General features: G+C 41.3%; 2 protein-coding genes and 1 long non-coding RNA gene across 3 annotated transcripts; 1 reads left to right on the forward strand and 2 right to left on the reverse strand.

Annotated features, from left to right (window-relative positions):
- The first annotated feature begins 158 nt into the window (after positions 1 to 158).
- LOC121599987 lies at positions 159 to 1,063 on the forward strand. Its single transcript, XM_041928165.1, has 3 exons — positions 159 to 262; positions 367 to 681; positions 745 to 1,063. The coding sequence occupies exons 1-3, from the start codon at positions 197 to 199 to the stop codon at positions 907 to 909; spliced, it is 546 nt and encodes a 181-aa protein (XP_041784099.1). The 5' UTR covers positions 159 to 196; the 3' UTR covers positions 910 to 1,063.
- A 6,989-nt stretch (positions 1,064 to 8,052) lies between these two features.
- Positions 8,053 to 9,859, reverse strand: LOC121599835. The gene is made up of 3 exons (XR_006005751.1): positions 9,798 to 9,859; positions 9,571 to 9,691; positions 8,053 to 8,715 (listed from the first exon to the last, which is right to left on the reverse strand). It is a non-coding gene; the product is annotated as an uncharacterized LOC121599835 (long non-coding RNA).
- A 6,577-nt stretch (positions 9,860 to 16,436) lies between these two features.
- On the reverse strand, positions 16,437 to 19,503 carry LOC121600372 (probable cytochrome P450 6a13). Its single transcript, XM_041928888.1, has 2 exons — positions 18,038 to 19,503; positions 16,437 to 17,971 (listed from the first exon to the last, which is right to left on the reverse strand). Exons 1-2 carry the CDS (start codon positions 19,128 to 19,130, stop codon positions 17,544 to 17,546), a joined length of 1,521 nt encoding a protein of 506 aa, XP_041784822.1. The 5' UTR covers positions 19,131 to 19,503; the 3' UTR covers positions 16,437 to 17,543.
- Positions 19,504 to 26,504: the final 7,001 nt, after the last annotated feature.

Below are 26,504 nucleotides of genomic sequence, written 5' to 3' on the forward strand. Positions count from 1 at the left end.
TTTTCTGGAAAACGAATGTCAAATGGTTAGTTAATTATGCCCCTATTGCCTGGGGTCATTACACGCCAAATTGCAACGGCATTATCTTAATCCGCCCGAAGATCAAAGATAACCGAAGTGGTCGCGGCATCAGCGCCCAAGCGCGCCTATAAAATGGCGCTCACGCGTGAGCTTTAGTTTCACTGGCAAAGCTGAAATGTTACACCGCACCGAACCATGGACCCGGGCGTGTGCGATCATACTGGTTGCGTTCGTTTGTATGGTAAGTGTTGTTGTGGTTTGCTTTGTTTTTTTGTTCAATTTTGTTCACAATAATTACCGCTTTTTTTTTGGGGGGGGGGGGGGCTGCTGCCCATTTTGTTGTAGAATTCGGCCAAAATTATGATCACCAAGGTCGATTACGTGTCGAACGCGGACTACCTAACGATGCAGGTCCGGGTCAACAATGAAACGGAGGGCAGTACGGTCGATGTGGATGGGAATTTGTTCCTGGACGTGTCGCAGGGTGTGTCCGTCGCGATCGATCTCGACTCGAAGATGGACGGCGAGTACATGACGATGATCGGCACGACCAAGGAGCTGTGCAGTGCGGAAGACACCGGCATGGATCCGGTGGTGCCGCTGCTGAACGACGAGCTGCAAAAGTTTGGCAACCTTAGCTTCAACTGCCCGTTTCAGAAGGTAGGTTGAAAGATACGAAATCCTTGTTAATATTCCAATTGACTTACTTTTCCACTCCAAAAGGGATACTACCGTGTGCGAAGGTTCCGCATGAGCGACGATCACATGCTGGTGAAGATGGTACCGCCCGGTGAGTACATCGTCAAGATGGACCTGCAGCATCAGCAGCCGAACGCAACCGACAAGAATCCGGTGTTTAAGCTGTCGTTCTACTTCGAAATTTCATAAAATTTACATCACAACGAAGTAGAAGAAATATGCACGGAAAAGGCAGAAGAAGAAGAAGAAAGCAGTGTGGAGGGTATTAGCGTTTTTAAATGCGTGTGTGTACGTGTGTGGCAAAGCAACTTTAAATCTTTGAAATAAATGCATAGGCTTCAGACGTTTGGTGGTCTTTTTGATGGATTAGGTGAACAGAATATGTATAAAGATGATAGAATTTGCATCAAATTTGTTTAAACAGGATTTGATAAGGCGTTAAAATGCTAAAAAATAAATAAAAAAAATATGAAAAAAGTGTAAAAGGGGAACGAATAATAGATCCTTTGTATGGAATAGACTTAACAAGTTAAAGTGAAAATTCTGCATAAGTCGCCATGGAACTTTTAAATTCATACTTATTGTCAGTGGCGGATTTAACGGTACGCGGAGCCCCGTGGATGGTAATTCCAGTAAATACAACAATGTGTACAGTAGTCTCATCGAGAACTTCTGTGCCTAATAGGGGCCCCATGGACGAAGAAACTCATACTTGGTATCTAAAAATGATATCGAGCTAGCCCGTGCTTTTTTAGTATATCGTTTCATAGACTTGAAAAAAAAAACGATCAAGTATAATTCGTAATTCTTTGTTAGGCAGTGTGTTAGATCGTCGTCAAGAAGTTTGTGATGTAGACGTTACACTGGACTCTAGTTTAAATGTCCGTTTACACGTTGACAACACTGTTAACAAGGCATACAAGATGCTAGGTTTTATATTTCGACAATTCCGATAATGTCATGTCTTAAGTCTTATGTCGTTGTTTACTGGTCTTGTGCGCTCGTGGGTAAAGTACTGCTCAGTACTTTGGTTCCCGCATTGCACTACGATGATTAACACAATAGAGGCAATACAACGGAAATTTACAAGACTTGCTTTAAAATGCAACCAATTCAGAGGACTCACAACTATGCCAAGTTATCGCTCACGTTACTTTCTACTTGGCCTACAGACGCTCGAGCACCGTTTTAAGGTAAACAAATGAGTATTTGTAGCTAAAATATAAAAAAAACGAATTAGACGTTGTCTATTAGAGAAGAGCAACATCTACGTGCCTTCGAGACCCTTTCGCTCTCAAAACTTGCTTGTTGGTGAGAGCAGGCGTACTTTATATGGATACAATGAGCCATTACTAGCTATGACAAGGCAATTCAATGCATGGTCTAATCCCTTTGATTTTAATTTATTTACGAATAAACGATCAACACATTTAAAGAGAATATTTCATTAATTTCCAATTTTGGCGCCACCGGATTAAGGCAGATGTCGATCTCGAGAATTCCCCCCCTCCCCCGCCTACAAGCCATTGATTCAAAGCCAATTGTAATATTCCCCCCCCCCACCCCGCTCGACACCAACAGGGGGCCTCAACTCCTTTTACCGCTTAGGGCCCCGACACCCTAAATCCGCCACTGCTTATTGTTTATTGTTTTGAATCATTATATCAAGTGAATTATTTGCTTTTTGCTTATTGCTTACTTTTTATTTTAATGTTATTCTCTTCTTTGTAAGACTCTTCCGATTGATTTATTATTTCAGTTTTCATCTCTACTTCCTTTTCCAAAAAAACCTTTTTTTTACCATTTTAGTATTTGATTCTTCCAGCTTTCAGCTCCCATTTAAACTTAAATGACGACAATCAATTACTGTTGTCATATCTGTTATCTTTACAGGAAAATCTGTTCACCTCTAAAATGCATTTCCTTTTTACAAACCATTTAAGATTACAATACCTTCATCCTCTCCCCAAACTACGGCTGTGACGCATCTAATCGTTTGTTGCAAAAAAAAGGGGACAAAGGGGTTCGATCGTCCCAAAATCATACACCCGCATGGTCCACCGTCAGCTATGTGACCTTTCCGGAAAAAAGGCAACCAAAAGGGCAACGGGAGAAGTCAACCGTACCATACTTTTGTGCACGTAAACGCATCGCATCCCGGTCGCAAGGTTGGGCCTACCACGCTCAACTACATCCTTTAATTTGAAAGCACATCGGCACCAAAAATTTGCATATTAATTGAATAAAAGATGCAACCCACGCAACCGCCGGCCAGTTGTGATGCAGGTGCATTCAACCGATAAGGGAAGGGGAGGCTGTGTTTGGGCTGGAAGAAGGAATGCAATCAACAACGGAGCACCATCGTCGACGTTCGGTCGATGCTGAACGCTTCGGGATTGTTGCGTGAACAGGTCGAAAATCGTTCACCAGGAACGAAAACGCTACCGGATGGGGATGAACAACAATGATTGATAGAGGGAGCGAAGGAACGAACCCGGAATGCAAAAAAAAAAAACAAAAATAGGAATACCATCATGCCTGTCGGGTGGTGTTCGTTTAGCTTGTTTTAATGGCTGTTAAAAACGTCGATGCACACCTGTGGGTGTAGAAACAGGCGGGACGGGCGGATCATTGTCCCCGATAACCCGATAAGGGCGCCAATTTGTAGCCGGTACGGTACTTTGGTCCGTTTGGTGTACCATTTTGGGCCCCCACGTCGTCCAGCCGGGCACTTGAAATTGATATCAATGTGTGTGTGTGGGGCGAGCGTGTGTGGGGCGACGAGTTTATGCGTTTTTAAATGATTGCCTTTATTTTGCTGACCGGTCAGCAATTTGTACGGTTATTATTAAAATTAGTCGAACCGTGAAAAACTGCTGATCATCATCATCATCATCAGCGTCCTGTGGCGGTGTGGTCATGTGGACATGGTGCGGGATGAAAGGGAGGTCCGGGATTTTCCGCCCCTTTGTACAGTACGGTTTGCGGCGGCACGGGGGAAAAAAGCCATACGCGACGAATTGTTTTCAGTGAGCAATTAATGGGTATGTCCAGCTGCTGGCCCGCTTTATCAGATTTTAAACAATTTATTTGGGGGGTTGGTAAACCCGGGCTTTTGGGTTTGGTGCAAAATATGTCACAATTGTTTCTCAATGATACCTATTGAAAGGGTGAAATTAGTCCACATTACCATTAAAGAACAGTAACGTAAAAATTAAACAAATCATTTTACACTCTTCTGTTCTATGGTTGATGCAACAGCAATAATTAAACGATTTTCCGAACCATATTTAATCGACAGGGCATTTTTATTATTTCCTATTACTGCTACTATTAATCCCATAAAAAAATCCACACTATCAGTTTCATATTATTTCACATTAACATTTTGGAACTGTTTTCTACAATTTTGTGAACAATAAAATATTGCAACTCATACAGACGTTGTCACCAAATTTTGGCTCTCGGACATCAATTTTTGACAATGCGCACCTATTGTTTTGACTGTAAGTCATCAAGTTTTGACTCTTGTAGGAAATATGATAATTATTTACAAGGTATTTGAGCAAATGTATGCCAATTGTAATTTTAAATCAGCCGTACCGGCGAACTCGTTCGACGAGAAACATTCGTCGCTCATGAGTGGACAGGGTTGTACCACTAGGTTGGCCAGTACAATATCTATACGGTTTTCTAATTTTTGATCTAGAGGGCTATGAAATGAGTGAAAATGAGCGCCGCGGCGAACATTCCCAGGAACGAACGAGTTTGCCGGTACGGCTGAATGAACACAAAAATTAAACAATACAAAAATCGTCTATTTTGATTATTTTAGGTTAAAAAATAATTAGGGCAAGGTAGGTAAATACAAACACTGCGGGACACTGCAGGTAAGATGGACACTTCTCATAAATGCATGAAAAAGGTAATTTTCGAAAAAATCAACAATGCAGCATCCTAACTGTGAACATTTCTGGCATAATATATGCAAGATTGCTTAAATCCACGGAAAAAATAAATTTTCAATCATGTGCACCTTTGTGGATCTAATTTGATTACTGCGGATCTTAAGCTCTACAACTTGTAATGTTTATATTTCCGGAAGTTTTATTTCATGAATGAGTTGTCGTGATCATTAATGAAAAAACTGGCGAAAGATCGAGAATGAAAGCAATTCAAAATTTTGTTTTGTGGTGGTTTGAACATCCTGACACCAAAGCAGGAAAGACGAACTTTTTGTTGTAGGGAAAGATGGACACCGAATTGATTGATTCATTTTAATTCTTATATTCGTTATTTATTTGTTATTTATTTATATTTATTGATTCATTTATTTTTTTTATTTATTTATTTGATTTTCATTTATACTTCTTATTTATATTTCAATTGATGATGAATAGATGTCTTCAAATACCATAAATAAGGATATTCCGAAGTTGTAAACCAATCAGCAACGAAAGTATTGAAATAAGCGAGAAATGAAACGCCGGTCAAAATAGTAGCCATTTGTTATGCTATTACTCGCCTGACGCTGATGAGGCGCTTCATGAAATCCAATATCTTGTCACGGCTTGGACAACTTTAAGCAATCAAAAGATGAGGCATTGATACGACATCGTTCAGGAATGGATGAGAAATTCTAAGGGATTAAAAATCCAAATGTTGAATTTTGACATAGTGGAAAATGGCTTAAACTATTATCAAGTCTCTTAAAAATACTGGGGTCGTGGACTTTTTGCGGAGTAATTTCCTAAAAGGAAGTTCTAGACTGTTGTTCTGTAAACTGGAGCAACGGCAGCTGTAAGTGCGCGATATTTCAATAATGCTTTAAATTCTGCATTCTACGGTGTATTAGAAGCGGTGCTTACAATTCACAAAACCACGGCTGAATGAATCGTCGTTGCAATAGGCCAAGAATTGGTTTATAAACATACCAGGACGTGGAAAGCGATATAATTTGTTAAAATACTATAAACCTCTTCAATTTCCACCGTTTTTTAATAGGTGTCTATCTTACCCCTCATGTTGTCCATCTTTCCCATATCAGGTGTCCGTCTTACCCGAACATTTCAAAACCTCGCGAAAAAAATCATGTTTTTCAAAAAAAAAAAAACGCAAAAATCGATGGAAACTTAAAAGTTTCAACACATTATCGGATAAAACATGAGTGTAAGATAATGTATGCACATTTTCATGATCGTTGCACTTATACATCCCTAGATTTTTACCATTTCCCTTAACGTGTCCGTATTTACCTACCTTCCCCTACATTTTGTAAATTCTAAAGCTGTTGTTTACCCCTGAAAATACATGCCAACTTGTTTCACTCCACTTAAAAACTTCCAAAATCGGCATTAAAATTGTTATATTTTACGATACTCCAATGAGCTTATTAACTACTTAACTTAATTTCAAAAATTTTGGTACACACAGTTTCAGACGTTACGTTGAATTTTGTAAATAAAGCGATTGACTCACAGTCAAAAATTGATGCGCACTGTCAAAAATTTGAGTTTTGCAAATAAAGCGGTTGACTCACAGTCAAAAATTGCTGCGCGCTGTCAAAAATTGTCACCTTCGAGGCACCTAGCCTTAGAGGCAGAAATAGGTGAGTTGGAGTCAAAATTTAGCCGCAATGACTGTAACATATTCATACTTTCAGCGACATAATTCAAAGTGTATCATAGGAATTTTTGAAGATTTGACTTTACATTTAGTTTTTAATGATATTTCATTATGAATAAAATATAGGAAATTACTAACAATTTATTTTGTAACAGTGCAGTGCAGTAGATTAATTTCAAACGCCCCAGAAACATGGTTGTACTGCATATTTACTAATGTACCATCCTAACACGGGTCCGGTATCGTAGAAATAGGACGCATTTAGTATCCTTGTGACTAGCTGCTACTACTGCTGCTACTGCTCTTATCGCACTTGCCGTTTGTGAAGAGCGAGGCGTTTAACATTATTGAAATAAATTGGCTCCAATCGAGTGGCTGTGTATGGTGTGGTGGATTACACGGCATCGGTGGAACAGTTTCCCCAGCAGGTTTCCCAAAACTGCATACAAAATGAATCGCTTCGCACACTGCTGGGAATAGCGGCACCAACACTCGTACGCACAGGACACACAGACCCGGGGACACACTGTGTGCTGGTGGATAATTTTATATGCAAATAGGTCTAATCACGAATTGACACCCAATTACCGGGGTGTGTGCCCGTGTGTGCGTGCGGAGTTTCCTCCCGTGGGTGGACTTCTAGGCACCGGGCTTAAATTATGACGTCTGGTCTGGACGACCGAGGTCCGGGGCTAGCCATACTACCTGCTCTGATGGGTATGATTAGACAAAGCCCAAGCTCCAACGACAACGAGACCTGCTGCTGCTGCTGCCCGGGTACGTGATAATCAAGCAGAACGCAGCGAAATTGTAATAAACGATCTCAGCGACAAGGAGGAGCGACACTGGGCGAAACCGTTTTGCTAGACCAATCCCCTCCGGCGTGCCGCAATGATAAGAAGCTAAATGTTCCCGAACCTTCCTGCGCGAACTTCGTTGCGCTGCCGATGGGAGTGTTGGCGATAATAATGAGTGCATTTGGTATGCGCTTTACACCGGACCCGGGGCAGTGTGCGGATGGTTGTACACAATGGCACGAGAGGAATTAAATGTTGCAGTGGTCAATTTATGCGGTAGGTTAATAAAGCGATCGGGTTATGCGAAATGCAGCTGTCGGCGGTTTGAAATCATTCCTAATTAGCAACGATTTGACTCAAACACTAGTATTGTAAAGTGTAGAATTAGACATCAAATGGGTTGCTTGTGTTTTATTAACAAAGATTTGCATTCAAAATTTCTGCAAAGTCATTAGCCAAACAGTACTGCCAAATTTAACACTTTAACGCCTAAAGCTATGCAATGTTCGCCTAATGGTTACCAGTGTTCGCCTAAAAGTATGCAAATGCAATGTAAAATATGATAGTTAAAGCATAATGACTAAATAGTGATTTAAAATTGAAAGAAACAATCTCAATTTATGTACAAGAATGGATATTTTTCGGAAGAAAGGTCAATTCGTATTTCTTTATATTGTTCCAGACATAACCAGTTCGTCTCAGTATACTTAATTGACCAATGACTTTTTTTTATTCAGAAAGAACAATTGGTCAATGACTTAGGCGCATTGAAAGTAAATAAAAGACTGCTATTCTACCGACAACATTTTTGTACCATTCTTACAACTGTGCACACAAATTACCCCTCCATTTACATCACAAAACAATGCGTAATGAACTGAGTTGTAAAATTAGTTTCATTTTGTTCTTAGCCGAAAAACGGAGCAAGTTGTCTTTTCAACACATCTTATGCCCAAGAATCAATTGTCCTATCGAGTGAACAGCGGCAAAATGTCTCATTACGGCTATAATGTGACCGGGCAATGAAAGCGCCCGATATCTTCAACAACTGATTGTTAACAGAAGATATTCCCGTTCGTTTTTTTTTCCAATCAGAAAGCACGGTCCACCTCCACCAGGCGTTAGCTGAGATTGCGACAGCAAGGCACATCCTAACGGCACCAACAATCAACGGCCGCTTTTGAGACACGCTTGACATCAATCTCGTCACAGCCAGCAGCTCACGTTGGCGGAGATGAGGGTTATATCGTTGTAGTTGGAAGATTTTGAGATTATTATCGCTACGGGAAGATACATTCTATCTGGCGGGGGATACTGTTTTGGAGATGAAGGTGAAAGGTGTCCCATTACAGACAGGTTGATTGTGCCCCTGTGTTAATCACAGTACGGCTCCAATTTGTTGCAGCATTTGACGTGGAACAGGACGATGGTTGTCTTCTGTTTTTTTTTTCAATGACACAACCTTTGACGAGCGTTTTAGAGCAAAGGTGAATGCGTTAATGGGCTGGTTTGATGTCACGTAGCTTTAGTAGCTTTATCGTTAGGCTTCACTGGAAGCCGCCCTTTGGGACAGCTGCAATTAGATAGTGGAAATGGAGGGAGTAGTTATAATTTCACCTTAATCGGGCAAGCTTCTTGTCGGCGAGGACATGCAATGGAAAGGAATTTAATAACAATAATAATATTTCTTCAAACGAATCCTTGGAAAGTTGCTAGGAAGGTCCAGTCTCCAGGTCTCCTTCATCGAGCCGATCCAGATATTATTAGGAAATTCTTTCCAGCTCCTGGTCCGTCATCTCCCAAATCCACTCTTCGGCGGCCTATGCGTCACCAGCACCGTTCACTGGCACCAGAGCGGATTTGGGATGTTGGAAAAATCTTAATTAGATTTTCTGTCCTTTCTTGCTTCAAACAAAGGTTCCTTTTCTCCCGAGGTAAAGAAAACTAAGTAAAAAGTCCAAATGCGTCTAGGGCAGTCTTTGCGACAGCGTCAAGTGTGCGCATTGAAGGTGATTTTTACCTCATTAGTTTCATTTTCTCCTTACACCCAGACTGGTGGCGCAACTCAGACAAAGGGGGCGGAAAGTCAGCACGGTGAGCTAAACTATCCTACCGTAATTGACGATCATGATGTGTGGGGTGTGTGTGTGTGTGTGAATGTAGAAAGAAATAGGTACATTTCTTTCAACGTAACGATTCCGTTTCCCGTCGCCATTACGTTAAGGCGCAATTCTTTTCGTTTGGACAGTTAGTGCTGCCTAGGAGAAGCGAAAAAAAAACACCTTCACCCATGTCAGTGGGTGGTGCAAATGAGGGCTTGAATTATGCGCCATGGGGCGGGTAGTGTGTAGAATTTAATCATACTTACTGGAATCATTTTTCTTTCTTACCATTTTGATTGCATTTGCACTTTTTTCCCTGCACTCACCTGTGTGAAATACTTCATTGGCTTTTGGGTGCAGATTATTATTTTTCTTTCTTTTTTGTTGCCCCGAGACTGAATAAATTCACACCTTTAGAAGGAAGCGTTGCTCAAGATGACATGGAAGCTAGATTTGTGAGAGTAAAAATGATAAAGTTGCTCTAAATTTAATTGCGAAGAAATGATATTACTTCCGACTTGGAATGTCGTAGGAAAAGGTTGAAATAACCTACCTGAGGAATACAAGGTACTTTTTTTGATGATACAGAGTAACTTTACAAACATTTTGTGTTCTGGAATAAAAGATAATATAAATGCTAAACTCACGTATAGGCAACCTCTCCAATACTGAGGAAATTATTTAAACTCAACTTGCAGACTAATCTATCATTATGTGACGACCTACAGGATATGTAAGTTATGATGAGAGCATTCCAGCATAAATGTAATCTTGTCAAGCTATAACATGATGAGAGTAGTTCATTCAAATTCTGCTCAAAATCTATTCAAATTCTGCTCAGAATCTATTCAAACCTCTGAAATGGAATTTGAAGTGCTTAAGCAAGAATTTAAATAGGAATAGCATAGCCTTTGAGAGAACATTAATCGTAATTGAATATGAGTGTCAGTAATAGCTTTGATATATTGTTGGAAGTATCAACACGTTATCTGATGTGTCACTGAGTGTTCTGACCTAAAGTTCAATGATTTTGGTTCCAGTAGATTGCTTTCAAACATCCTAAGATTTCAATATACATGTATTCAATATGAGGCTCATATTCTTGAAATGCTATGACACTAGGATTGATTCACTGGAGTTCACTGGAGGAATCAGTCATAACCCATGTGTTTGTTATACTTTATTTTCAGAATTAATCCTAAAAACTGCATCGTTCAGTTATAATAGTGCAATCAAATACCAATCGGAACAATGCAGTACTGATCAAACTGATGAATATTAATTAATCAGCCTTTACTGTGCAACATTCAATTCAATAAATTGTATACCACTTTACCTTCATGGCGCTGCGCTCAATAAACCATGATATTTAAATAAGTTAAAAACTCTAAACAACACCCGCTTGCTGTTCATCTCGCAATCCAATTACGGGTAATAAGTCAATTAGCAAACCATTTCACTATTTCGATCGCATAAATTTCAGTACTAGGACCTCTTCTACCACGCAATAGTATCCTCCTGCCTTGTGAGTGGTTTGGCAATAAATCCAATTGGACCCGGGGATCGGATTGGCCCCATCCAGCTGCGGTTTAACGGTTGGGCAGCTTCAATGCTTTTCCAGGGCAGCTGTCGAATGGTGCTACCGTTCGAAGGCCCACCGACAAAGTCTTGACGGAAAAGATAGTTTTGTGGAGGTTTTGGTTGCCATGGGAGGTGGCAAGCAGTGTTTTGGAGTTTTGCGAGATATAGGGAATGGATTGAAGAGTGAGGTTGACCAAACGGTTGGTCAAATGGGAGAGAAAGATGTATTGTTTGTGCAGCTTTTGTGTGTGCTGCCTGCCTGTACCACGGTAAATCTCAAACTCAACCGGCAGTGGTTGGCGCTTTACTGGGCACCAGAAGGTCAAAGGACGCTGTCACATTATAGGATGAAATGGGAACGATTTTGTTGACAAAAAATGTAACATTTCATTGCGCCGTTGATAAGCTTATAAAAATAATTTTTAAAATCCAAAATTAGTTACACCACATCATCGCTCACCTCCCCTTCGTTTGAGTTGATTTGTTTGATGTTCTGCCAACCAAACGGTGTATATCGTCCCCAAAACCATGCATGCTCAACCACCAGAGAGAGAAAAGGCTAAACTTTTCTCCACTCGATAGTGATTCCTTTCTCCTTGCTGCAGCCATCGTTTTTACCAAGCGCTCCCTCTAGGATTTTCGGCTATTGAAATGTAAATCCTCACTGGAGAAGCTACGATGTGATACCCTCGTGGGGACACGAAACGTCCATCCTTTAGGGGGGTGGGGTGGTGGTTTGACAAATCCACCAAAAATTCATCGTTTTGACCATCGTGCTCGTAGTACGGCTCCATTGTACTTCCGCAATTGCTGCAGCTTCAATCAGCGCTGTCCGCACAGTTTTACCTACTTTATCGTCCAAAAGAGAGCATTGGGAAAGGATTTATACACTCCTGCCCCCTCCAACATCCAACTCTGCATGCGGTGGACAAGTGATATAAATTAAATTTCCCAAACAATAAATTGTGAAATTTTCAATTAGAATTCGTACCCCCCCCCCCCCCCCCCATCAACCCGGACTGTGAACGGATGAGCAGCTGCGTCCGGCACACAAGGCCGTGTGGTCGGCAAGGATTGTGTGTGTGTTCATGTGTCCTTATCTCGAAGTAATTTTCTCAACCATCTCTAGACCAAACTTCTTACGACATGGGGATAGGGGAATGGAAATGATACAACAGCGCGCATGTTGGGCCACATTGTCGCTACACAATGTGTCAATTGTTAATGGTGGCTGTTTTGCAGAAACCGATAGCAACGGCATGGAACGAATTTGGGCAGCTATGTATAGGACATAAAAAAAGAAATAAACTTCGAACGGAGGATACAATTTTAAAATGAGCTAGACAAGTGTTTGTAAAACAGGAAATCTGAAATGAGGACAACGGTTTGACGATGCTTTATCTATTGCAATTGGCAAATAGAAGGGAAATAGAGTAGAAAAAGTACTGGGGATTGTAGTGTGAAAATCTGTAGAGGCTTAGTGCAATCGAGCGTTTATACGTTCAGGTTCAATTCTATAGCTACCCTCTACATCGAAAATGTTGTACGTACAGTACTGTTTGACACAATTGAATGATAAATATACTGTTTTAAATCATATGTTAATATGAACCATTTGGCAAAGACTTCTTCAACTGATGTTACACTTGCAAATGTTGAAAAAAAAAATCGCTTCATCAAAATTCCCACAAAGCTTTGCTCACGACTGGCTGCTAATTATACGACAATTTACCCAACTTTTGTTAGCCCCGGGACCAGGAGCCGCTGGATTGTAAATGGCAATAGCACGCAAAGCATGGTCACACTTGTTACATTACACTGCTTGACGTGGTGCGAAAGTGCGCGACAATTTCTGTTCGCGTCAACGGCACCGGCTGTGCCACGGCTGACCACAGTCCATTTGAATTTATATATTTTGTGGAGGTTATTAAATTTTGAGCAATTAATTATAATTTTTGAACTCACTGTCGAGTACCTCCGTTTCGCGCGAGAAGGGAGTGTGAATGGAAATGCGGCGTATGATAAATGATGCAGTACAAATTAAATGTTTTACATGTACAAGAAGTTCGTTTCACTTCTCTGACAGCAGAATAATACGATCGGAAGCGTATTCAAAACTTGAGTGTGTTAAACTTTCCACTAATCTAACTTTACACGAGCGCATAACACATATCTTTCTCAACTTCGTTGTGAAGGAAGCGGGCAGGAACTGGTCCTGATTGTAATCAAACTTCTAACCCAGCCCAGCCACAAGCCTGGTCAACAGCAAAGGAATAAATTCGCGGTTTACTGTGGACGAACCTCATCTCAAGCTCCTGGTGGCATATGTTGAAACAACATACAGGTTTATTGGATTGCACTCTCAAAAGTGTCTCGCAGAGTTTCCATCACACACACACCTTGCTACCATGGAAGGAGTTTTTAAATTTATTTTTATTTTAGATGTTCACCACAGCCTAAAATCCGAACGGAGATCTCAAACTCTCCACTCGTATGCTTCGAAGAAGCAACGGTTGTTGCTATTGTCAGTTTTGCATTTTGATTACAGAAAAGATACTGCAATGCCTTTGTGCTGTATGATGTTCCTTCGTCCCCGGCGGAATTGAAGCGCATTTTGTGGAAGGACCATTGCTTAACTTACCTTCCATGAGGGTTTTCACCTTTGGCGCAATTTCGCCCCACCGGTTCTCGGTGCTGCAATCTGCCACAACTTTCGGCTGACACTGTCGGCGAAACAACTTGACACCAACCAATTTCACGCGAATGGTGGTCGTTTTTCTTTTCGCCCGAGTTCACTTCCGATTCCGAGTGGCAGCAAACAGCAAGCGAAGCCTTTGCGATAATGCATGATGGTAGTCGGGACAACGCGCGCGATCCTGAGGCTACTTCGAAGGCTAGCAAAGCCTATTATCGCAGGAGCCACACGTCGCTGTGGTCCTTCGCGATGGGATACTCTGAAAATAGGGAGAAAAAAAACGAGCAACAGGAGGCTATAAACTACATGAACTATCAAAAACGTCCCCAAGGGGAAAATTGGAGCCAGAAAAAAAGTGTGGCAAATCGTACCTAGCTCCGTGCTTTAACAGGGCACGATCTAACCAGTGTGACAGTGTCCATTTTTTTTAGTGTAGTTAAAGTATAAAAAAGCCCTTCCTCGCTATCTCCCATGCCGAGCACAAATTGGACTACCTCGCTGTGTAGAATTTTCTTTTTGCCTGTGTGCGGGGCTCCGGTACGCCATGCTGGTGTTGCTGGTGGTTTTGGACCACCTCGTGTTCTCTGTTGTTGCTTTTTTCGCTTGTTATCCTTCAGCAGCAGCAGCGATTGGGACGCGTTTATATATTTTATATTTGACCGGTTGTTTCTTCTCCGAGAGACTACGTGATTTTTTTTTCGCTTTCCTACTGCTACCAGAGCGTGTCCAGGCGTTTTTGCAAAATTTATATCGTTTAGCAGCGTAAATAAATCATGTCATTTTGCTGGTTGTTTTTTTTTTTTGATAAATTTCGATTCAAAGTTGGGGAATTTGGTTTTCTTTTTTGTGCTTTGGCGTGTCGAACTTTTCCTGTAGCGAGTTACAGCCGCTTGGTACAGCGTTTATTGGATGTTTATTGAGAGCCGACTGAAGTCAAAAGGTTAGCATCACGGTGGGAATGGTGTTCGTGATGGGGGTGTTTGATGCATGTTTCAAAAGGCAATAAAATGATTTTTTTAACATTTATTTGAAGGGTTTGTACAGTGAGTCTGAAGGATTATGGATAAGAGATTAGAAAAAAGTATATTGGGAACGTTTGTAGTGTTTTATACTAGATTTTCGCGCGTCTCTCTCACTAGCTATCTTAGCGCCCTCTAGCGGAATTACTGTGGAATCATACATTTAGAAGGAAAAAGTATTTTTTCACGGGACGTAACACATTTTACCACATTTCAGTTTTTCAGTTTCAGTTTAGGTTAGTTTATTAATCGATGGACTATGAAGCCCTCTAGAGTCCAAATTTGTTTCCAATAGACATTAGGTAACGAACAGAACATTTATATATTGTTATTGTTGAACGTATTCCGAACACTTAAAAGTGAAGTCAGTTCCGTTATCGTCATTCCGGGCTCATAAATATCGTCAGCTGAATTTAATAGACGGCGCATACAAAGAAGGGGGTTGCGGGAGCCAAATTTTGTTCGGGTTTCAGCGACTGCCAGCATTGGTCGGCGACGGAGTATTCTGGCAGGAACATAGAGGTGAATCCTTGAAAGCAGCTCGGGACAGTCGATGGTTCCGTTTAAGATTCCCGTGATAAATGCCAGTCTGGCGTGCTCAACACGTTCGGCGAGAGGCGGGATCCCAAGCAGCAAACACCTAGTTCTGTAGTCGAGACGACGCGTCCAATCACGAAGGGCGAAGCGCGTTGCCTTCCGTTGGATGGACTCTAGCCGCGCAACTGCCCAAGTAGATGCTGGCCACCAAACAATGCTAGAATATTTCAGCAGTGGTCTGATAAGTGCGCAGTACAGTGTCTTGAAACACATAGGATCACGAAGCTCGCGCGTCATGTTTATGACCAAGCCAAGTAGCCGATTGGCACTAGCGACTACTTGGTCTATCTGTTCTTCAAAGGAGAGTTTAGCATCTACGAGGATTCCTAGATCCTTTACACAGTTCACTCTTTCGAGATTCTGACCATCAAGCGTATAATTAAACAGCGCTGGGGCACTTGAACGGCTGAATGAGATTATGGCGCATTTATCGATACAGACGCTTAGTGCGTTACGCTTGCACCAGGGGACAAATTCAGTCAGAGTGGCTTGAAGTTGAAGATGGTCCTCGGGCTCACGGATTTCATAATAGATTTTAGCATCATCTGCGTAGAGTAGGCAACTATTATCCGTGCACAAGTCGTTTATGTAGAGCAGAAACAACAGAGGCCCCAGGTTGCTGCCCTGGGGTACGCCGAAAGAGGCACCGATAGATCTAGATTGGTGGGAGCCCATTCTAACTGCATATGAACGACAACATAAATACGATTTCATCCACTTTACCAGGGCTGGAGATAATCCGAGTCTATCAAGTTTTGCCAGAAGAATGTTGTGGGACACACTGTCAAAAGCCGCCTTAATGTCCGTGTAAATGGCATCAACCTGCATACCATCATCAATGGACTTATAACAGCCGCTAACACATTGCATCAGATTTGTCGTAGTTGATCTCTTAGGCATTAATCCATGTTGGTTGGTGCTGATGTATTTGACGGCAGATCCTATTAATGGTTCATAGATGAGGAGCTCGAACACTGTGGCGCAGGCAGCTAAAGAGGTAATACCTCGATAGTTCACTGCTTCGTTTTTGCTGCCCTTTTTGTGGATGGGTGTTAGCCATGAGACCTTCCACAGTGATGGAAAGGTTCCTGTGCGCAGAGATTCGTTCAAAATATTAGTTAAAACAGGAGCTACCGATATGGTAGAATGCTTGAGAATTGTCGCTGGAATACCATCTGGCCCCTCGGAGTATGACGACTTGAGACACTCGATTTTTTGGGTAACCAGGGTCTCGGTGACGATAGGTAGCGTGACATGAATTGCATCTGCCGGAGTGTTCACGAGTGCGGAAGCAACAGCAAATTGACTTTATTTTGGCTTTATTTTGGCTTTATTTTGAGTGAATTTATTGTATAGGAAGATAAATGATATCAGTGTATAAAAATAATAGTCTTGTAAGTATATTAGTCACTATTGCGGTATTTTAGTACATAGTGACGAGCACTTTCTGGCTGATTAGATGGCCTCAGTTTTATGCTGAATGTCAATTTTTTACAAAACTCTGCTATCGGGAATAACTTCCTGGCTGATTAGATGGCCTCAGTTCTATGCTGAATGTAATTTTTTTACAAAACTCTGCTATCGGGAATGGTTTATTGACAAACATGGTATCGGAATCAGTTATTGGATTTGTTTGGGACAGGAAATGTTTCTACCGGAGCACAATTAAAAAGCGAGTAGTTCCATGAATGATTTGGATCCTTTGTATATTAGTGCCACGTACAGTGCGGGGTCAGAATAATTTCCCGAATCGGTATGTTCGGTTCAGAATCATTTTCAGGTCGAATCAGTTCTAAATGCGGTTTCAATTCAACACATATGTCAGGACTGTTCGAAGTTCAGAACTTGTTCCAGGTCCGGTATGGTTTCAAGATCAGCTTAGATTCTTGAAAAGGTGTGAATTCCGGATCAGTTCCAAGATTAGTATGGCTTTAGGACCAGGTCCAGGTACGGTATGGGTTCAATGTCAGTTTCAAAGCCTGTATATTTACAGGAACAGATACTCGGACAGGTATGCATTGCGGATCAGTTCCAGGAATGAGATGGAATCAGTTCTGGGAGCGATATGGATTCGGGATCAGTTTCTGGATCGGTAGGGGTTAAGGATAAGATCCAGTACGGGAAGTATGAGATTATGATCAATTCAAACCTTTGCTCGCACCCTGGAGATATTTTAAACCTAAATCATTATTTTTCCAAGTCCTTAGACAGGGCTAAGTTATCTAGAGTGTAAAAATCATCTAATATAAGGTTACCTACGTTAACATTCACTAAGGCAGTTCGACGAAGATAATGACCTTATCGTTTGAATTTTTAAAATTTCGATCAAAACCTCCCATCAATTTCACCTACTCAAATCACAGAACTCATTCCACAGCAGCACTACACCCTGCCGTCCTGCACAAAGTTACTCTTGCTCCTGCAACGGTTCCACCTGCAAGTACACCTCCCCGGCCGACTGCAGCGTGACCGCATCCTTCGCAAACACCAGCGGTATCGGTGTCCTCGGGCCCGGCCGCACCCGAAAGTTGGCCAGCACCGTCGCCAAACCGATGCGCGATTGCAGCACGCCCAGCCGCTGGCCGATGCAAATTCTCGGCCCCTCACCGAACGGCAAAAACGCACTGAAGTGTCGCTCTGCTACCCGGTCCGGCGCAAAGCGGTCCGGATCGAACCGGTCCGGGTCGGGATAGTAGCGCTCGTCGCGCTGGATCGCATACACCGGCAGATGGATTCGCATTTTCGCCGGCAGTATCACATCACTGTCCGGTATGCGGTACGGTTTGGAGGTAAGCCGAGGTAGCAGCGGCAGTGGTGGATACTTGCGCAGTGTTTCTACAAAAGCCAACAAGCTCAGATTAATTTATAGAAAGAAGTTCTCACAGCGGGTGTAACACTCACCATTTATGCAACGGTCGAGATATTCCATCTCGCCGAGCGCTTCGTACGTTAGGCCGCCATGCTTGCGCAGCGCTTCCCGCACGCACACGCGCGCCCGCTCCTGACAGTGCTCGTTCAGGGCCAGCTCGTACAGACAGAAGGTCACATTGGAGGAGGACGTTTCGTACCCGGCCAGAAAGAACCCGAACGCTTGCGCCATCAGCTCGTCCATCGAGAGGGCGCTACCGTTCGAGGCCGCACGCAGCTGCAGCATCATGTCAATTAGATCGTTGCGCTTGGGCGTGGCTGCGGCGCCGGCGGTGCCAGTGTCGCTGCTCTCGCGCATCGCCACCGTGCGGCGCATCATCCCGGTGAAGAACTCAATCACCTCGTCGTGGTTCACTTTGAGCCCGAGCAGATGGCCCAACGCCGGGTAGAGACGCAGCAAGCTGCTCACCACCTGCGAGTGGCGTGGCTTATCGAACACCAGCTCACCCGTCCGACGGAACGCACTGTCCGGCTCGTGAAAGCTGTTACACTCAATGCCGAACGCACACCCGCCAATGTTATCGATCATCATGCGCGCACAGCAATCCTTCATATCCAGCTCCGCCTTACCATCGACTTCCGTCCGGAGAAAGTGGGCAAAGTTGTCGGCCACCTGCCGCAGGATGGGAAACATCGCCCGGATCCGCCCGGTCGCAAAGGCGGGCGACAGTTTCGACCGGATGCTCTTCCACTTGGCACCCTCGAGACAGAACAGATGGCAGGACAGGGCATCGACACGCTCGTTATGGTACACACCGTGATCGGTAAAGTGGGCAAAGTCTTTGATCAGCACCGACTTGATCAGGTCCAGATCGGTGATCATCAGGGTGGGCTGTAGCATGATCGACAGGCCGCAGAACCGTTCCCGCCGGTCCACCTGGCGGTACAGCTCGTTCGACACGTCCGCGACGGATTGTCGGCGCAGCCCCTCAAAGTTCCCCAGCAGAAAGTGGCCCGGTATGGTCGGTACATTGCGTGCCGGCCAATAGTTGCGCCGTCGCCGTATCCAAAGCACCAGCAAACACACCACACTGACGCACAGATACAACGCGATCGGTAGGGCCATTGCGGAACGGGTAGTAGCTTTAGCTTGCACTGCTGCCGTGACGCGTGGTCGTCGGCGTACTGCAGTTGGCAAGGGTTGCAGTTGCACGGTTGGCGTTGGCGAACAAAGTGCATTGTGTGGTGCATGCGAAACCGGTTCGTTTTGTGCAAGGGCGTCGAAAAGGGTCAACGGGTGCAGAACGATTATGATGGACGGTTCCAGCCAGATAACGGGGGTGTGTGAGTGTGTGATTGTGGAGGCACGCGTAAGGGAACTGGGGGTAGTTTCGACACCTTAAGGTTTTCCCCTGATTGCAATACTTTGTAAACTTACTAGTAAACATCGAAAAAGCTATTTTAATTCATTATGTACCATCTTACGAGAAACTACGGTTCCTGGATTGATTTTGATAACATTTTGATAAAAATAAAGAAGTGTGTTTTTGGTGGAATCACGACTGCAGTGCGGGTAAGATCGACACCTTGTGGGGTGATTACGACACTTTGGCTATAACTTTAAAATAACAAACTCTGATGGCCGGTTGGTTTTCATTTAAGTTCAACAAAGTATTTGGTACCAATTGTTTGAAAAATCAACACAAAACATTATTGAAATATGCGAATGAAATGAAGTTACAAGTAAGATATAAAAAAAAGATCAAAAGCCATAACAATATTAATTTTTATAAGCCTTAACCATATACAGCGCCTACCTCAACTATATGGACAGTCGTTTTTCGCGATTTGCGGAAAATCCATAAGAGATAGATAAAAACAAAGAATGTATGAGTTGTGCAGAATATTATTTCACATTTTCGTATACTTTTTTTTAAATTTTAACACGTTTTTACATGACTTATGACAAAAAAAATGTATGGTCGTACCATAACTATAAAGACACTTCGAAAAACAGAATTTATGTGCTAATTAACGCATTTAAAAATTGTTCAAAAATTATAATAACATATTCTAGAGAGGTTTTGAAGAAATATATTTTTGAACGATTTTTAAAAAGTGTTTTTTTTATAACTCATTTTAAGGTTTTATATGTTTTGTAAGAGCAATTATCAAAATATATATTTTTTTAAATATCAAAAAATATTTAAACTACCTAACGAATTCACGACTAAATCTACAAGCAGACGGCTACCGGCGGCTTTGTAGCGGTTTAAGAGAATATCGATGATGAAGTGGGTGGTGGGAGGAAAAAAATATCAGACTAGGATTACATTCCTTAACTATGTATGTAACAGCAGCAAATATTTAGATTCTACTAAAAAATCGTTGTTGAGCTTTTTGTGTCGCTTTTGTTTGATCGGATTAATGGATCGTTGTTCACAAAATTGACAAGGTTCTGATGGCAATTTAAAAATAATTTTTGAAAATCTTTTTACATACTTTGGTTTGCATTTTCAAAACAATCATTACAGACGAAAACAATTTTTTTGTGAAATTTTTTGATATTTAAAAAATATATTTTGATATATATTTTTATAAAACTTATAAAACCTTAAAATAAGTTATAAAAACACTTTGAAAAAAAAATTACGAAAATGTGAAATAGTATTTCTGATGTATGATGATGTGAGATAGATTTGATCTATCTCTTATGGATTTTCCGCAAATCGCGAAAAATGACTGTCCATATAGTTGTGGTAGGCGCAGTATTAAGTACACGTTTGAGTTCGAGTTTGACAAACGTTATACGAGGGAATACTAGTTAAATTCTATACTAATAACCTCCTTGGTTAGTTGATATCGCGAGTTTTAAAGCTTCTAAGGTATTTTTAATTGCGTGTTTGCTCAGCTTGATTATTACGTTTGCCGTACATAGTTACGGGACATCTGTAGAAAATATAAGCACTTTCCAATTAATATATAAAAAAAGTTAACATGTTGCAAATAAGCATTACACTACTACCGAGTATGGTGTCGATTTTACCCACATTAGCCACACAAGTTTTAGTGACTTTTTATACTATATAATTTAATATAAAAATTACGCCCTTTGATACAGAACTAATCAAGAGTATTTATAAAACAATACTATTAACACGGAAACAGTAATTTTGTTGAGTAAACGCCACAATTCCTTAAGTTCGAGCAGAAAAAATTTACATCGGCTGTTTATCAGAACCACTATGTGTTTATTTTGTTGTTTTTCGACAATTGACAGGTTTTTGATCAGCGAAATGTGACTCAAATGTTCGAAACAGCTGACATACATAACGTGTACCAATTTTTTTCTTCAAAAAATAATATAAATACTAAAACGGCATGGTGTCGAACTTACCAACAGTGTCGAACCAACCCTGACTTCCCCTATCTAGCAAAAGTCGTACAAGGTGATGGGAAAGGGAGATAGCTCACCAATAATTGGTGGGAGCTGTTGTTGTCGCGGAAAGTTATCTGCTTTTTTTGGCATTCCTTTTGGGGAAAGATTTATTACCAGCTATAAGCTGATTACAGGATGATTAAGATAATGTTATAAAGGGTATCTAATGGACAAATACTATCATCAAATCAGATTTAAATGATGTAAAACAAACAAAGTTTTTTCACACGCTTGTTTCCAAGCGATCGCTTCCCAGCTCAGCCCACAAACGATGCTCAATACAGTTCATTAAGCTTTGTTTAATGCATAGAACAAATAAATAAGTAAATAAATACTAAAACCACTGCACAGAGCTCCACTCCAGCCCCACGAACAGTACACCGATGTAACGGTACCAGCAGCGCACATAACAATTTCAATCGCAAAAGGCATTCTTCCTCCCATTTCAGCTGGAAATAATGTGCTTAAAACAAAGCACACAATCACCCAGTATTATAAAAGAAAAATCACCTGCTTGTTTAAACACTTTTATTTATTTCCAGTGCAAAATCTATCCTGATAATGCAGCCGTAAAAGACCGCGCGACCCCGGACGGATGGGATGGGATGGAGATGGAGTGTGCGTTTGCGCTCGGTCCCAACCGTTACGCCACGGTTGTGCCATGTGTCAATGGTGGGAGGACAAAGGACGGGGGCGTCAAATGATTGCCACAATTGTTACCAATCATTAAACATTTTACGGTTCATTTACAATTGCACTCGGGTGCAGTATGGTGCGTGCACACGCGCCCGGTTGCTGAGGCGGGTTGAGAATGCCGGGAGATTGAATGCGTGTCAAGAGAGAGAGAGGGGACGACAGATTGGTGCTTTAATTTATTATTTAAAAAAATGTTTTTATAGCATGAAACAAGTATTTTTATGTTTATAAATAATTGAACCTGTTTTAAAGAGCGTAAATGATATAATTTGCCGTTTCATCGCATCAATTGGATACTCAATTTAATAGCCTTAAAAGTGGGTAGCATACGTACCCTTTACTCCGTAACCAGAAAAAAAGGGAGCAGCTTAAAACGGGAACCAGCGACTAGTCTCACACCTCACTGGACATTAATGTGCCCGCGGAAAGCTGATTAAACTGTGGCTTTACTACGATGGGCGCTTCACAAAAACCAAAGAGAGAGAGAGAGAGAAGAAGCGAGCGAAGCGCTCAACCGGGCGGAAGTTAATCCTTCAATTTCGTACGCCCACAGAAGCGGCAAGCTCATTAAATGTTGGTGTTGTGTAAATTGCTTTTAAAATGCATCCGTTTTGCGTTTTCAAACGGGCCCAAGCTCCTTTTTGAAGTGTCTTTTAAGGCGCTTGTCCGCTTTTTTCACGAATGAACAAACTGCATCTCGAACGTTTTTTGGCATGATGAAACACATAATCATAATTGATTTATATCAATGTCAACTCATCCACATGGTTCAAGCTCGTTCTGTATCGTGATAAAGTTTGGAATTGCACTCCGGCTCTCCCGTTCGATGCAATCCCGCTCAATCGAGGGAAGGATGAAGCAATATATTTAATACGCTATAATAATGACATTCGTTCAGATTGTCGATTAAAAACAACCCCCAAGGGAATGGGTAGTTTGGTGCACTTGGCGACCGTCGTCGTTCGGTACTCGGTTACACAGATATCTTTTTTTCCCTTTTTTTGATTGAGTGAATTCGCATCCGTCAGTGGGTGTGTCATATGACGCCAGGTGCCCCCGGATGGGATTGATGTACGTCCGATGAGCCTTTCGTTCCGGGATCATCATCATCATCGTTTTGCCATCGCGAATCATTTTTCCTCGCTTGACACTCAATCAATAAACGAGACCAAAATGGGGATCTACGTCGGGTAGGAGTGAAAACCATGGTCTGCTTTTTCGACCGCGTGGATGAAGATTTATGGGAATTTTATACCGATTGACATTTGGTTGATAAAGTTATGGAGAGGAGGGGGAAAATAGATCCTTTTTATCACATACTATCAAAAACAAGATAAATTTGATTGAGTTTTCCTAGCAATAAAAGAAACAAAACTAAAAAAATGTGGTTATTCTTTTAAATTTTGCGTAAATCATCAATTGCATACCTTTAGGCGTTTGGCAAATAGAATTGGCGGGAGAGACAGATATAGAAGGTTTTGACCATGTTTACAGCAAAAATAGATATTTCAATCAACAAATGATTAGAATTTAATTTTAAAATAGTCACTTTGGCACAAGCTATGTTGAAATGAACACTATTAAGGCCTTATTAGACGGAGGAAAATACAGTCATTCGATTTTGGAATCTATCCTTCAAACATGATTTGACAGATACCAGTCGGAAAATCGGAATTCGGCATGCTCAATTCCGATTTGCCCGAGAGTAGATTTTTGCTGTCAATGTCGATAGAGTGTATTGCATTTCTTTATAATGATGAATAAAAACAACAAACATGGGAAACAACGAATGATTTTTATTTTAATGGGAAAAACAGGTTTTATGTGCTAACTAACGCATTTAAAAATCGTTCAAAAATATAAATGACATATTCTAGAGAGGTTTTGAAGAAATATATTTTTGAATGATTTTGAAAAAGTGTTTGTATAACTTATTTGAAGGTTTCATAAGTTTTATAATAGTAATTATCAAAATATTTTTTTAAATATCAAAAAATATTTAAACTACCAAACGAATTCACGACTAAACTCTAGAAGCAGACGGCTACCGGCGACTTTGTAGCGGTCTATGAGAACAACGAATGATTTTTTCGGATAAAGCCAAGAAAATCAATAAATTAAATAATAAATGTGAAAGGTGACAGATCAATTATTTTGTCTTATTACACGTACGAGAGGTATTTTTGTGCCAAACTCTAAGTTTGACTGATAAATGCCAATCGAGAAATGACAATATTTTCCTCCGTCTAATAAGGCCTTTATGGCATTAATTACTATTCTCGCCTAAGTATACGAAAAACAGCGTCCTCTATCGGAAATGCATGGTAATTATCTGTAGATATAGAACGATACAAGTATTTTGATGAGTTGTACTAGTTGCGTTACCGTAGAAACAGTGTTGTAATTAAGCGTGTGTAAATAGAAAGCGTAAAGATACATTCAGCAATTGTGTATATATGCTAATTTCATACTGTATACTATTTTTATTCATGCAATATCAAGCACAAATGTTTGCCTATATTCCTCCTTCTTCCGTGTTCGATGCAATAAACGCTCGTTAAATAGCTTAAAACGATTGAAACTGTGTGTCGAATGCTACGAATGATCGCAAGATGGGAATTTAATTAAATGGAAATGTTGAAACCAATATCAACAGCACCATTGTAGAATGTTGAATCTCCAAATCTTATACATTCCATCTTTCTTCCAAGAATCTGAATGTAGTTTTTTGTTTGTTCAAAATTGCTTGAATCACGAATCTTTTTCCCAGGCTGGCCAGAGAATCTATTAGCTATTTTGCTTCACCGACACAGCCTTCAAATGGTGCTAGTGCTAGGAAGGTGAATCGTGTATTTCACCCAAATAGAAGCATAGTCCGCAGTCCACTGAATGCAAAGCGATTTGGTGAACGGTTAGCGCAACACCATAGCACCGTGCCGGCAAGACGGCAAGAAAGGCTCGGAAGCAATTGAAAGCCAGCGAGCGAGCAAGAAGGAGGGAAATTAAAAATCAAGTGTTTGAATCCAATTAATTCCGCGATGGGAAAACCTAGGAAGTGGGAGGAGAGAGAACTAGCGAAGAATATTGCAAACAGGTTTCGGCAGAAGACGGGTTCGAAATTGTGCAATAGTTTCACAATTTGCATCGATCGCCGTGTTTTTGGGCTTGTCCAAAAACCGTTCTTTAATAATGGTGATGGTGTTGGTTGTTGGATTGGGCAAACGAGAACAACAAAGGAAGCAACGGGCTGAAAGTTTACCGATAGTGAAGCGTTTGGCCGGTCTGGTGGTACAGTCGTCAACTCGTACGACCTAACAACATGCCCGTCATGGGTTCAAGTCCCGAATAGACCGTGCCCCCATACGTAGGACTGACTACCCTGCTATGGTAACAATAAGTCACTGAAAGCCAAGCTCACTTCACTAGTGGGTACAGACAGGCCTTGACCGACAGCGGTTGTTGTGCCAAAGAAGAAGGAGAAGCGTTTGAAAATGGACAGCAAGTAGCAGAACGAGGAAAGCAAGCGTATTAAAACAGCAATCGAAAGTGGCGTAAATTACGCGCCGTACTGGAGGAGAACGTGCCAATTGGCTGTGTTTTAGCGAATCGTGCTGAGGATGAAATTTTAACGAGCAACTACTATTTGGGGGGCGCCGAGCGTGAAATGGGATGGAAAAATGGGCACTATCTTCTCTGGAAGTTTGTGCGGAAAGAGTGTTGAATGATGACTAACAATAATGCAGAAAATAGTGAAATATAAACAATGTCTTATGGAGAATAGAATTGAATAATGGTTTACACACATAAAGAATATAAACAATTTGATAGAAATATGAACATTCAAAGAAGAAAATAAAAAAGTGTGGTAGAAATTATAAATTATTCAATAAATTTACTTTAAATTACGAAAGCAAACATGAACACAACTAAAATAAGATAAAAGGGAAAGAGAAATAGATAAAAGCAATAGAAAAAAGGCGAGCAAAATAGTTTAAGAAATAGATAAAAAAAATAACACAAATAATTAATGTATTAAAAACTCCACAAAAACAGAAAAAAGAAAAACATCGAAACGCGCATATTTGAAGCACAATAAAACCCGGTGGCGCCTAACAACATAATGAATTTAAATCTGCATAATAATTAGTATGGAAATCGCATTAAAATGGCATTTAGTCAAACTGTCCATCCACTCCGGGTGGAAGCGACACCTCCGGGGAAGAACGCTTGGTTAAACCATTCATTCGCGACAGAAAAAGGTTGGCATGATGGCGGTAAAACAAAACAAAACAAAAAACCACCCTCCAACAATATTCTCATTTTGCGGTGGTCTACCGGAAGCGACCCATGACAGCCAGGGACAGA

Source organism: Anopheles merus, chromosome 3L (genome assembly GCF_017562075.2).
Source record: "Anopheles merus strain MAF chromosome 3L, AmerM5.1, whole genome shotgun sequence".
NCBI classification, from domain to species: domain Eukaryota; kingdom Metazoa; phylum Arthropoda; class Insecta; order Diptera; family Culicidae; genus Anopheles; species Anopheles merus.

Coding starts and splice junctions, on each gene's coding strand:
- LOC121599987 (XM_041928165.1), top strand. CDS start 197: ATGTTACACCGCACCGAACCATGGACCCGGGCGTGTGCGATCATACTG. Junction 263..366: donor TGGTTGCGTTCGTTTGTATG/GTAAGTGTTGTT, acceptor ATTTTGTTGTAG/AATTCGGCCAAAATTATGAT. Junction 682..744: donor TCAACTGCCCGTTTCAGAAG/GTAGGTTGAAAG, acceptor CCACTCCAAAAG/GGATACTACCGTGTGCGAAG.
- LOC121600372 (XM_041928888.1), bottom strand. CDS start 19,130: ATGGCCCTACCGATCGCGTTGTATCTGTGCGTCAGTGTGGTGTGTTTG. Junction 17,972..18,037: donor TCTCGACCGTTGCATAAATG/GTGAGTGTTACA, acceptor TGGCTTTTGTAG/AAACACTGCGCAAGTATCCA.